Source organism: Hetaerina americana, unplaced genomic scaffold (genome assembly GCF_022747635.1).
Source record: "Hetaerina americana unplaced genomic scaffold, ioHetAmer1.1.p SCAF_8, whole genome shotgun sequence".
Classification (NCBI taxonomy): domain Eukaryota; kingdom Metazoa; phylum Arthropoda; class Insecta; order Odonata; family Calopterygidae; genus Hetaerina; species Hetaerina americana.
Genome location: NW_027287427.1, coordinates 68,574,877 through 68,589,023, shown reverse-complemented (window position 1 = coordinate 68,589,023; position 14,147 = coordinate 68,574,877). Strand labels below are relative to the sequence as shown.

Here is a 14,147-nt window from a genome sequence, read left to right as displayed (position 1 = left end):
GTAATTCTTACTCAAGATTTCTCTTGAGAGAACCAAGCACCGAAAATAAGCAGCTAAGAGAAATAGGGAAAAGGATTCATTTTAATTTAAAAGAATGAAATGTTGCTGAGGGAAAAGGGATGATAGGGTGAATGGGTAATTTTATATTTCTTTTTTCCGGCCAAACTAAGAATACTGCGAATAGTACGAGTATATGTTATCTTCATAAAGACCGTTTGGTACGATGTTAAATCAGCAGCAGCGGAGGTTGTAGGAAGATAATTATCACTTTCAAATTGAAAACTTTGTGAGTTCCGCGAAGTGTTTGTTTAGGCACGTACCAGATAATGCGCGTGGGGGCACACTATTGTACTGTTACTATTCAGTAAACAATATGTTGAAGGAACAAGAAAGGCATTTAATTAGACCGTGATAATAATGTCTTTCCGCAAAGTCACGCCGGAGTAAATCAACATAAAGAAGTTACTTATGATAAATTTACATTATTAGTGCTTTAAATTATTAGGTTTAACAAATAAATGAAAATTAGTCAACAACCTAAGATTAAAATTCACTCAAGAGAATATAAATTAGTATTTTTTTCTTTAGATGATCTTTCATATCCCTAGGGTGTCTTATCGTACGATGCATTTAAGACTAGATAGAGAGAGAATTAATTGTGGAGCTGTTAGTTTTTAATGCCATTTTTCGCAAACAGAAAATACCCCAGGAACTAGAAAGCCTAGTTCGTAGCCTTTATTTCATCCAGCTGGTTTTGTACCATACCTCTGCCAGCAACTCTTCTTGCTTGTGTAGATTCTAATGAAAATTTTGTTAGAACCTGAAAGAAGAAAATTTGTCAGTGCATTCGTTGAAATTAAATACCTTCTCAATAGTTAATTACCTCATGGTAATATCTGCAATGAATAGTGTAGCTGGTGTGGAGTCACCCCATTCCACACACTGGTCGTGGTGGTTTGCAGGGCACTCCGATGAGCCTAAGTATCTAGCAGCCCTTAAGAATGAAATATATGTGATCAATTTAGGTCTTAGGGAGCATTCTTTTTCTTGGTGGGTTCATGTTTATCGTCGGGCCGGCGATTAATTTTCCCTCAAAGGTGCTTCTCTAGAATTAAAGTTCTTCATCGAACAAGAGGCATATCCATGAATAATAAACAACAACTGGGAAGTTGCGAGATTGTTGTATTTATGATGATTCTCATATTTTCCAAATTAAATTTTATCTCGGTAGCGTATGTTTTGACCCTTGTGGTGATTGATTTGATTACATCATTTCTCTTCGTAGACGTGAAAATTTTGTTCCGGGTACAGTAAACGTAACATCCTTCACATTGATCGAGGGTGATAAGGTCAGGATTATAACCTAACCCTAATTAAAGCCTAACCCTACAGGGTTGTCTAAATAATGTTATATTATTAATGCTAGAAGTCATCCTCACAAACATATTATAATTATTTTTTATGGGCTTGCGTAGATGATGGCCTTCAACTGTCAACCCAATGTTATTGATGCTGTAGAGAAATATTCATAATACAGGAAATTGATGTTTATAACAAAAGCACTAGTCATAAAAGTGGCCCAAATGTCGGTCTACACCTGGCATGGTTTGTTATTTCACGTTAAAATAGCTCGTCTAAAATTTATGGGAAGCAAATATGTTATTAGTTTTACAACATCATGTACAATTTCGTTAAAAAACCGTTGCTCTTCCTCGGGAGAATTCGACGTTGTATTATTTCTCGTCTTAGAGAAGCCCCGTCGCCCGTCCGCAGTTCGCGGCTGTTTACACAGTCGGCAGGAGTCCGCTGCAACGGCAGTCGCAATATCGGTGACGTTTTAGCGATGGGTGAACGCATCGCTCGTCACTCACCGAGATACGAAATTATCTCGCCGGAGTGACGTGCGATCTCGGGTGCGTTATCTCCCGTGATAGATTCGGTATTACGGGACGAGATATCTCATTTCGGGGCGGGGTTGAGTTTGACGGAGGGGAGGTAGGAGAAGGAGAAGGAACGGTTGGTGTGGGGGGGAGGGGAGTTGGACCGCGGTCGCAAGCTGGAGGAGGAGAGGATATCGGAACGACGGGAGGAAGGGAAGCGAAATGGAAGGAGAAGGAGGCGTGGAGGGGGAAGTGTGTGTGGGGAAAGGGGAGGGAGAAGGGCAAGAGAATGGATGCTTCGTCACGGAAGACGAGACTTTAAGTCTCAGATGACGCCACCCAGGGGTCACGCGGGAAGGCAGATACTGCGGATGTAGTGGCTCGCCCCCTGTAATAACAAGGCTGGAGGCTTTGAAGAGCCTGAGCAGCCCGCCTCCAAAGGCTCACTCAAGTGATGCGGTGACGGGGCGATATAGTCGTAGGGAGAGCCGGGGATCAAGACTAGAGACTTGACGAGATTGCGGAAGGCAGGGTTTTTTTTGGACGCCGATTGGAATATATCAAGTTCACACAAGACACAGGGCTACCGTCTTTTTCCCTAAAGGCGCTCCCAATGACCACATAGTTATCTTCCGTTTGAGATGGTAGGTTTTGGATGGACGCATTAAACACTGTTATTCCAGCATCGGTTAACAAGGCACAACCTGACGCCCCTGCTATACAATACACCCTTCTTTGATTCCGCACACGTTCTACCATTCTTCATTCTATACAGCATGCCTATTTTTTCCTCCCTCAACTTCGCTTGCCTAAAGTTCTTCCCTCTCTCATATCAATGATAATAGGAAAAATTTCACATTCCTCCTGAAAAGTTAAAAGTGGTTGAGCCAAGGTTGAAGTTGTTGAACGAGAATCTTTGAAATATATGTTCCCAAACATGCAGTTAACTCTCGGTATTCACAATAATGGTGTTCAAAACCTAAATTGAGAAGGAAGGTGTAAATAACTTGATAAATATCATTTTAGAATGTTTTTTTAACAGGACCTAGATCCGATAATATTTCACCCAAATATGATGTATCGTAATAACAATATTCGTGTGTTCGCGTTAGTAAAAATTCAAAGTGTCTTCTTTCTTCCTCCTATGTAGAATTTCCTCAGCGTAACATCATATTTCGTTGGTTAAATTCGAATCAAAATATTGTTTTACAGATTATTAACATTTTTCAACTGCCAATCAATTCTGAAAAAATCCGGTGTATGTATTAGAATTTCACCAACACAAAATTATTACAATTTCTGAGTTTTTTTGGTTTTCAATTTTCTTTTCTAAGATCTTGACGTTTCTCGTGACGTGATTCCGTGCTTGCTCGAGGAATCGTGTTCCACGGATCCACCCACCGCCCCGCGGCGGTGCGACCGTAGCGGCCGTGAAGGTTGTTCCGTTTCTTATTGGTCTTTTCCATCGAGCGCTCCCCCCTCTCAGCACGAAACACCTCGTTTTTAGACGATGGACGGGCAGTACGCATCACTCAGTATGAGAGTCGACCCATCCAAACCATATCTTTTGCCATCACCACTCCCTAAGCGTTATCGCGATGACTTTAGTTGAAGTACCTAGCATCCTTTACGAATATAAATTACTTGATCAATTTCGGGCTTTGAGAACAATAAAATATTTCATCCTGCACATTTGATCGTTTGGGTTGGTGAATGTTTAATGTCGGACAAGCGAATAATTTTCCCTCAGTGGTGCTTCTTTGATTGTTCATTGAACGAAATGCATCTTCACCCGTCCATATCCAAGTTATAATTAATTTAGGAAGATGTGGTTTACTCGTCATATTTGAGATCTCGCTAGCGTACTTACTGACCATTATGACCTTTCGTTTAAATGAATATACTTTGTAACTTCCACACAATTTTTATTCGTACTACCGGTTTCAACGCAACGGCGTCATCATCAGGTACGTTTACCTGTTGATGACGCCGTTGCGTTGAAACCGGTAGTACGAATAAAAATTGTGTGGAAGTTACAAAGTATATTCATTTAAACGAACATGAACCTCCACAAAGTTGAGCCCGAGACCATAGAATTCATTATGACCTTATTTCATCATCACTCTTCGCTGCCATGATAATGTAATGCCTTGTACACTTAACGTGACAGTACTAATGTCAATGAAAGGTTGACAAGGTTATTGCCCATACTCCTCAGGTATGTCTAAATGATTTTATTTTATTGATATATAACATCCTAAACTAAGACAAGCACGTAGGGCAGAATGCCCGCTGGGGATAAGTAGGCCAGAATACGTATGGGACGTGTTCCATGCTACAGAACGAATTCTTTCTGGACGCAGGCCATAGATACTGGAGGGAGATAGGAGCAGGCGTAGGTATAACGTATCGCTTGCTTCCTCAGCCCCTAAAGCGTTTCCCATTTCGTGGGCATGGGGAGTGTCCGGAAGGAAAGCGGAAGGAAGGCAGAGTCAAAAGCGGATGCGTGACGCTGCCGACACCGCTCGCGATCGAGCGTCATTTAAGCATTGAACCACGGTGCGCGAAGAGTCATTAAAATGGGTTAATGCATGCATCGCGCCATTGAATGGACGAACCTGCGTGGTTCATTAAAAAAAAAGTAAAATGAATAAACTTTGCGGTCGTTAACGCGCCGCGGGGTGAATTCCGTTGGGGTATTTCCGTGGTTGAATTTTTGTCAATGGCATTTAGCGTCCCCGTTTCCCGGCAGAAAGCAGTGCGCAGTTTCTTGAAAGAGTATTGCATTTGTGAGTGTTTGTGTGATAGGTATGCTATCCGATGGATCGATTTTCATCAAGTCCGGCCGTCCCCGGGCTAACCCCGTAGTCAGTTTTAATTTTGAGAAAATTTGCATCTGGGTCCCGATTCAGGGAATTCATTCCACTTCCAAATTGCCTAGAAAATTTCATTTCCTCAGTGCAGACGCTACTGTTTTTTGCACGCCCAGATTTCCATTTGCTGATGTAATATCGAGAATTTCAATTTTTGGGAATATATTCTCTCGTCAACTTTTCCGTCGGCATTTTTTTGGTGAAATTCGGTCAAAAACTGAACTTCGTTCTTGCATAACTCGAGTCAATCGATGTTGACCATGCATTGAGAACAATGTGATGACGGCATAGTATTTTGCCCCTTTTTATTGCTGTTATTTTTTTGTGCTCCATTCAACTAAATCTTTCGAATTCGTGAAAATCAGTAAACTAGTATTCGGCTTTCGAGATAAACATTTCAGTATTTTGTTAGCGTGGGTGTAAAAGAAATGATCTTGATATACACTTAGTAAATGGATTGATGGGACTATGGTGCCTTCGATAACAATCCGAATAAAACTGAATTAGCGATTCGTGACCCTCTGAAATCTTCAATTTTCCGATAGCTACGAATTGGATGATATTATCTTACCAAAAGAGTATATATTTCTTAGCCTCCGGAGATGAAAATCTTTCAGTTTTATGGGTGAATTTATTCCGAACTTTGGAGATGCCGGTGATGGGTGAAAGTATTGATTTCACTGGCAATTTTTCAAATTGGAGGACAAGGGGTCGGAAGGCAAGAGCGGAAAACAAATACCCGTATACACTTGAGCCTAATATGGAATCCATAGTAGGAAATGTCCAGAAAAATATTTTTTCTTAAACCAACCTCACTCTGTAAACTTGGTAAACAAATCCTCATTCCGTGACGTGTTTCTTCCCATTGAATCCTCATTTACTCTATAGTTTCCGCATGCTCATCTTGAGAAGTAGTATATAATTTTACAAAGCGAATTTATATGTTAACATTTTTCAGGTTTTTCTATTAACAAAGTAAGGAGAAACCTTAGAGGGAAGTACCATGTCCCATTTAAATTTAATACGTCATATTTTTTTTCGAGATTATTCAAGATGCAAAAAACAAATACCAAGGTAGTTTAAGTGCTTGTAATTTGAATACTCATTTTACCTTTTTAATGAATTTCTTTCTTGGTATAAAAAATGTATGTATATAAATTTGATTTAGCTGTTATAATCTCAATAGTCTTATCAGTGGTTATTTAATAAATTTAATTAATTATCATGATAGTTAATTTGACGAAAAAGAACCAAGCATGTATTTAAGCGTACCATTGCGTCGTTCTTGTATTTACCCCGTATTGATTTTGTTCATTGATTCCGAATGCATGAATGGACTTTTGCGCAGTGCTGAAAGAAAATAGGGAATTTTCTTCTGGGCAAGTAATCAACGATGACTACTCAAGTCGCGATAGTGGCCTCGCTCGGAGCCGCGCTTATCACACACTAATACGGTTACGTGCCATGCAAGGAGACGACGAAGATAATGAACACCGTCCAAGTCACCCGGCCATATCCCGTCCTGATTGACAATTAGCCAGTATAAATATGCCCCACTTATCTATTCCGATTCAATAGGTTACTAATTAATTTAATAATGACTACATCAGCTGTTCGCCCGTTGGAAATTATTGCCACTCCGATATACACAATTGTGTGAGTGTTGGATATATTCGGTCCGATGGCGTGGCTTCTCGGGGCACATTCAATGCTTCCGAAGCCCCCGTCCAGATCCACTAGCCGATGTACGCCAGCTCCACTTAAATAAAGATAACAGCAATTGCTAAAGGCCGGCGCACGGGAATTGTAAACAGACCGGAAAACCCCCCACGCTTCCGTGTCACCGTATCGGTAAACAGTGTTCACGAATCACTGAAGTTGATACGACCCGTAGCAAGCATTTCCCGATCTCCCTCACCTCGAAACCGGTCCACCGTTCCGTCGCCCGCTACCATTTTTGTGAACATTTTTATCCTCGACGAGCCCCGTGGATGTATGCAGACCTCTGTGCTCTGATGTTTGGCGTGTTGCATAGAGGCAGGGGAAATCACACTCCTATTGCCTAATTCTAATCATTCTCCGGCCCCTAAGTGGTTGGTCGGTCGGTCACGAAAGTGCATAGATATTAGATTACCACAAATTTAAATCCGATTAAAGAAGGGTAAAATGAAGGAAGCAAATCTACTCTTCCTCATTGCCATAGCCAGATTGATATGTAATTTTCTTCTCAAGTTTGTTCTCCAAAGGGACATTCCTGTATGATTTCGATTGAAAATTTGCTTTTGAATAAAAAATTTTATATTATGGCTTTATTTTGGAAATTTTTGATGTGAGGTATTGGTTGTTTTTGATATAACAAGTGAAGTATTGGGTTTGGGATAGGTATTTTTTTTCGGGTAAGAGTAAATTGTTATAAATCCCGCATTATTATAATGTTGACACAACGCGTTATGATGTTTGAGAATCGATGACTCCTCCCTAATCGAGACAATTTTTGTGCCATTTCTCATTTTATTGTGTTCATTTAATAAACTACCTGTAATTGTCCGGCTCTCGATGGAAAAGTTGGGTGTCGATCTGCCACTCTCACTTTCTTCGTGAAAATGTTCTAGCACCATGAAAATTGTTCAGGTTAGACGATTTGATTTGAAGATGTGTTAAAAACTCCTTTTATTCAAAAGGGAAATAATTTGTTGGCGCGCTGCGGAAATTTTTCGCACCGTTGCACCAGCATCTTCGAGAATCGCTTGTACGAATTATATTAAGAACATATATCTCATAAATTATATGTAACGATTCTACTTTCGACCGCTTAGTCACGTATTCGATTCTCACAATTTGTACATTTTGAATAGTTTGAATTTATCTTTTTAACTTACAACTTTTACGTTTAATTTAGACTTTCAATTAATCAATTCAATTTATCAGGACAGCCGTCTCTGTAATGGTTACAGAGCATTACAGATGTGGTTGCCCTGATTCTTTGTGTCTCGATGTTGTTCAGTGCGCACATTTGTCTTTACGTAAACTCTATTCTTATTTCTTCCTGCGTAGAAAGATAAATTTTTGTCCCACATTTCTATTTTATTAAGCTTAATATATTCCTATGTGATTCAAGTTAACATAACATAAGGAAACATTTTGTTTCTCATAGTTTGTAGAATTTTAATTGGTTAATATTTCGTGTAAATTTCATGATAAAAGCCAACATGTGCAGCAGGTTTTTTTTCAATCCAAAAAAATCGCCCAGATATTGTGGAGATATATGTAAAGCCATTTGGTTGAGTACACTTAAATTGTGCGTCAAAGTACGCGTATATTCTGAGCGTACTTCGAAATAATGAAATAAATTGAGTAAAACGAAAAAATTAAAGTCACTTGAAGTAAGTGAAGTATCTTGAATTATTTTGCTTTAAATGGCAGTTACTTAGAATTATATCTAGCCGAACTAGTGTTGGTGTAGATAAAAAAAATAGAGAAAAAATTAAATCCCTTAATTACGACATCGATTGGGCAGTTTGAATATGTGAGGATTTTGTGTGAAACTGGAGTGGTCCTTGAAATATAACGCTTCGAAATCAGTTGGCAATGGTTTAAGAATGAAATTTTTCTGTTAAACATAATTATTTCTGAAGACTTTAATTTTTGACGGAAGAACCTTTGGTTTTATTTTTATGAAGACTTAATTTAAAATATTTTTTCCTAAGCCTCATTCGTTTAGTTCTAATTATCTCAACAGTAATGAGATGAAATTCCGGTTGTTTCTCAGATAATGTACTCATAATTATGATACTATACTGGATGAAACATTTTGAATTTATGCCCATTTACTTAATAGTTGCCTACATCTTCGAGTCATCAGCGATGATGATGCGGGAAGAAAATACGCCGGACGACCAGTGGGTTAGGTTTAACATGAGGGTATATTTTTGTACGTTTGTGGCCTCGCTAAAGCGTAAAAAAAATATCTAAGGGAAGAATTGAATATTTTTATTTTTTGTTTCACGATACCACGGTGGCATAATTTCTACACTGTTTTGATGGGATTTAGTTTTTTTAATTTAACAGAAAATATGAGATGATCTTGTATTGCTTCGAAATACATATTCTCGTGGTTGCCATTTTTAGGGGAAATTATTTTGCTCAAGAAATCATTGCTAATACATGTCCATTTTATTAAGTGTTTCTTTTTGGTTTGTTCTATCGGTGTCATTTTGGCCTTAACGGCGAGGAGGCATGCTTAGTCGTTCTCTTCAAACGGACTAAATGTGAAAAGTGTATTTTTAAAGGATATCTTGAAGGATAAATGTTGCAAAAGGGTTTATTTTATCACTTCACGTGGCGCAGCATTTTGTGCTGCGTCCTGGCGTTCCCAAATATCGAAAAAGGAATTCTGCAAATGTAAAAGTTTTTTTTCCAAACTTTTTTTCGATAACTGGTTTACTGTTTTTTTATTATTGTCTTTTTCGTGTCTTTACAGAGAAACTCCCTCACGGGCCATACAAGATAGATGACAAGAGTGAGTAGTTTTTCTCATATTACTCATTTAGAAAGCTGTTTCCTAGTATTCGTAACGTTAAAAAAATATCAGCAGCACTTTGGAATACCTCTTTCCTCTATATCGATTCGCTCTTCCATTCGGAAACCTTTCTATGTTCTTACTCAGTATTCGTATGATGTACCCATCATTGTATTTTCTCTGTTATCTCTGAATTAGCGATAGGTAGTAACGTCGACATAAATCCATTCGTAGGCTTCGTTAGCTCTCATTATGAGTAGGAGAAGCGTTCAAATTCTAAGATCTTCTTAATTTTTCCTGACAAGCTAGTTCTCCAGGAAATTCATGCGTCAGTTGCTTCTCAAAATCACCTCCCACTAGACCTACTCATTTTAAAATATTCCGTGGCCGTCAAGGACGCTTCCGTGAGGCTCCCATTAGAAAATTGTTGATGGTCCGTATCGGAAGCTCCTTGGGTTTTTTGTCTCATGACATTCGGCCGTCTTCGAACTGTCGCATCTACATCTGTAACACCATTCTCGCATGCCTCATTGAAATTGACGTTGGACTTGGATGGGTGTTTAACCACGAAAATGCCAAAATGGATGGACCGCGCTCTGTTCTTGTGCACTAAACGATGCCATTTTAAGTATAAAAAACGCCTCTCACTCCAGCTATACAAATTGTGTGCCTTTTACGGCGCAGCCATCTATGTTTTGAATTCATATGAGAGCCCGCGTATTTCAGCTCAGCCGCCTCTATATTTCTACACCCAGTCCCGATAACAAATGGGGAGACTTAAGAACTTGAAATAACCTTGTATTTGTACTTACCTAATATTTGTATTTCGTATTCATATCCTTATATTTTCTCTGTTTTTTTTTAAGCGGCCAATGATAGCGACGTCAGTTTAGATCCATTAGCTTGCTTCGGTAGCTGTCTTAATGATTATTCAGGGTCTGCGTAAAAAATAAGTTGAATGATTTATTTTACCGCCACGGACGGCTAGAGTGGAGTGATCTGTGACGGGAAAGGTAATGGGAGGTATTGGAAACCAACGCGACCCGCGTCACTTATCCGTGGGCCGTTGCAGTGTGCGGGTCGCTGCTAGACTGGACCCCCGTTCGAAGGTCTCGTCATGAATTCACGATGCCGAGTTCCATGGAGCAACGATATGCCATAGAATTTGGTGTTAAACCTGGCAAATCAGTTTTGGCGACCATAAAAATGATTAAGGATGCTTACAGAGATGAACTATGCCCCAAGAACTAGCTTTCCTCTGGCGAAGGATATTCCGGGAGGATAGAGAGGAGGTTGATGACGAAGAGCGAACCTCCTGAACCTCCGTCAACGACGCAGTTCGCGAAAATTTTTCGAAAAGTGAGAGACATGCTCAATTCCGATCAACGCATGAGTGACAGGATGTTGGTAGAAGAATGCATGCAATAATCCGAAAACCACAGTGAATCGCATTCTCGCAGAAGATTTAGCCATGACAATGGTGGATGCCAAGATGGTCCTCAAGGTGCTGTCGGAATGTCAAAGGGCTATTCGTATGATAATTTCACGTGATCTCTTGGATTGCTGTGGAGGTGACCCAAATGTTTTAGTAAACATGGTTATTGGTGACTTTTGTACCCAAGAATGAACAAGAGCTTGAAAGTTGACCATTTCGGAACGCTGGATAACTTCCAAGAGGCTTTGACGAGACGTCTTGTCGACGCTTTCCAGGAAGCGTACCGTGACTGGCAGAGGCGCCGGCTTCGGTATGTCGATGCACAAGGGTGCTTTTTTGAAGAGAAATAGTTATTTGCACTTTGAGCTCTAATAATGTTTTTCCCAGATTTATTGTACTTAATTTTGGGACAGCCCTGTGTATTAGTAATCCTGTGCATTGCTTCGTTTATGTACCGTTTAGTAACATCGTTATTCGCTATGTGGTGAATTTATGAAATCTATTTTATGTTATTTTTGTGCTGAATTCAAAAGACTTTTTAGAGTAGGCATGTCCGTCTGTATGGAGTAAATTTCAATAATTGTAAACGATAAACGAGGGTTCCAACATATCGGATATTATTGAACTCTGTAGACGATCCCTTGTATTGTTGTGGATTTCTCATCACCCCGTAAGTTTGGGGATTAGTAGTGGAGCAAGGTTCCTTCAAAACATGACGTCCTCGCGGGAAATCACAATGCAATTTTGATGCATTAAAAAAGCGATTCACATCAAGAATTTACTCTTCTCTTCCTTTAACAAAAATATTGAATGTAATTTCCGTAGTTCGAAACTAAACAAATTCGCCTGGTGCTTGGGTCTTTTTTTGTATTCTCTGATTGTGTTTTTGCCAAAAGCCGACCAACTTCTAGGCGTAAATGGATGTCTGAAGGAGAAACCACCGCTTCAATCCCCTTCTCTCCTCGCTTAGTGCATCGTTAAGCAAGTCCTAGAGGTTATTAGATCTGCACTTGACCCTGTCTGTGTGGCGTGTTTTAGGTGGCGAGGTACGAATTGACCTCGACCCTCTCTATCGAGCGCCGTCTGGTTTCTTCAATGATTAAGGAAATCCTCGGCTAGCATAGTGGATGCGGCTTTAGATTCCCGCGCCCAATTATGGACGCCACATCGATATGGGTTTCCACGAGTTGAACTGAAGTTATGATACCAACTTAGCCGTCGAGGCTGTTGAAAACCCAAATACTGTTTATCCTCGTCTGTGGAACGCAGCATCTCTCACCGTGTCCAGGTATTCACTGGCTTAGCATTTCACTATTGTCACTGTGCGTCCTAAATATCGTGCCAGAGTAGACCGCGTATCTATGCTGCCCACTCTTGGGCTTGCAGACAAAAGTTTTTCGTTTCGGAGTGAGTTAATTCTTGGGTTTAAAATGAATTCGTTGTTCAAAAAGTTTTCTAATGTATGTATCCTTGAGTGCTATCGTTTTTATATTTTCTATGTCCCCGGATAAGTTGTAAAATATTCAACTCACATAGCGTTCGCATAGGATAGATTCTGATGCACATAAAAATCGCCTTTTTTGAGCCCGCTTTCGGAAGCAGATGTAATTTAACGTTGAATTAATTACGATAATAATTAATTTTAATTCAAAATTATCTTTCAAAGTTCCTTTAAAATACAAAATATAAGGTTTCCCTTTATAATGTCAAAAATGCGACGTATTTCATGTTTTTAAACCCAACAAGAATTATCGTTAATCAAGACTAAATTATTTTTTAAATTGTGACGATCTTTCATTTTTCATCCTTCTCCCAAGTTATACGTGTGGGAATTTGGACGATTTTTGAAGTGTGTGAATCAGGAGGTGAAAATATTTTTTTAATGAAAAACGTATATATTTTCGCCCAAATCCGGGAAAAAAAAATATCCGAAAGTGTGTTCTAATGAAAAGGAGAAAGTTTCTAAAGGGGGAAATATAATGGACTTGATGATGAATGAGAATGTGCTATCTTCAGCGCACATCCTTGATGTGTGCTCATCCATAGTTATGAAAAAACATTAATCGACTCGGATTAAAAAAAATGGAAGGCTTAGTTTATGATATTTTCCATTAATATCTTTCATTCATCTATTTCTATAGCGATTTTTAGCCGTTCGCTGCTTCTGAAAATTTCTTTGAAGTGTTCACAGTTGGATGGTGTTTGAGCTGTGGCATTATCTGACATCTCAGCTGATATTTGCCAAAGCTTTTAATACAATTTGTGCTCGTGTCTGACTCGTTAAAAAAAAGATTTGTTTTGATTCTCTTATCATATACAGACTCCGTCGTTTTTAATTCAAGGAAAAATTTATTAATGAATCGTCTCGCGTAATCATCGGACTTCCATTGTCCCATTGTCTCCGCATTTAATAACGAATGGAGTATTTCTCGTTATCAATTAAGGTTTCCGCCCGTTTACTGTAAAACGAAGTGGAGCTGGCATACGTTCCTGGGTTTATTTACCCTTTATTTGTGGAAGTTTCGGGTCGTGCTAGTCATATTTATTTCGAAACGCTTCAGTTGCTGGTGGCGAAAAAAATTTCCGAAGACATTTGTGAAGGGGTGTAATCACGCGGGTGGTGGGCAGTCATTCCCGCTCATTTATTCATCGCAAATTAATCCTTTGCAATTGCGACTTACGCAAATTGCGTAATGGTTGATATTTTATGTCACACCAAGGCCATACATTTGGCAATAGTCGCTCAAGCTTATGTGTTTTAATTTAGAAAACGTCTCATTTCTCCAAATTTGTCACATATTACTTGTTGAATTATGCATACTTGGTTTGCTCAATATTCAATCATATTGCAAATGTAACATTTCCGAAAATGACGATAGTCTATAGTTGATTTTGGCAACCAGGGGTGCGTTATGGAATGAATCTAGTAAGGCTTAAAAATTGGTATTCAGTCAATTTCTGGAGATATTTGACTCTCTATTTCGTCAATATGTAATGCGACTTACCCAAATATATTAGTATCAATGTGTTCCTTCACCTCTCCAGTAAATCCGGCTCCAAAATTTCACCAGCTCCGTGGTCACAATAACTTTTAAATACTTTTTCCTCTTTATGAATTCCAATTCGCCCCAAAGTTTTTGCTGCTCTCGGAATACTCTCGCCCATTAACATGGAGGATCCCCTCCCCAGTAAATTGCCACTCGAAGTGCGAAGTTTGCTTCTGCTATTTATTTTAGCCATTTGTCTCCCGTTACGCTGTCATAAATCAGCTCCACCCCACCAGTCCCGCTCCTTATCTTCCATAAACACTTCCATTAAGAAACTTGTTTTTGCTCTTTCAAGATTGCTTTCTTTTCCTTTAATAGCCTCGGGAAGTAGGCGTAGAGCCACGGAGCGTAAGTAATTAACAGACTTATTTTAATGATAATGCCCCCTAATGC

The 14,147-nt window shown here is 39.3% G+C and overlaps 1 protein-coding gene across 2 annotated transcripts in view; it reads left to right on the top strand.

Moving 5' to 3' along the window:
* LOC139697814 (uncharacterized) overlaps positions 1–14,147 on the top strand; it is a 61,505-nt gene that overhangs the window by 27,725 nt on the left and 19,633 nt on the right. Inside the window, exon 2 of one of the 2 annotated variants that reach the window (XM_071596666.1) lies at positions 9,234–9,272. The exons of the other annotated variant lie outside the window; for it this stretch is intronic. Within the exon in view, the coding sequence (XP_071452767.1) occupies positions 9,234–9,272 (39 nt within the window). The remainder of the gene's footprint in view (positions 1–9,233; positions 9,273–14,147) is intronic. 2 annotated transcript variants of the gene reach the window in all.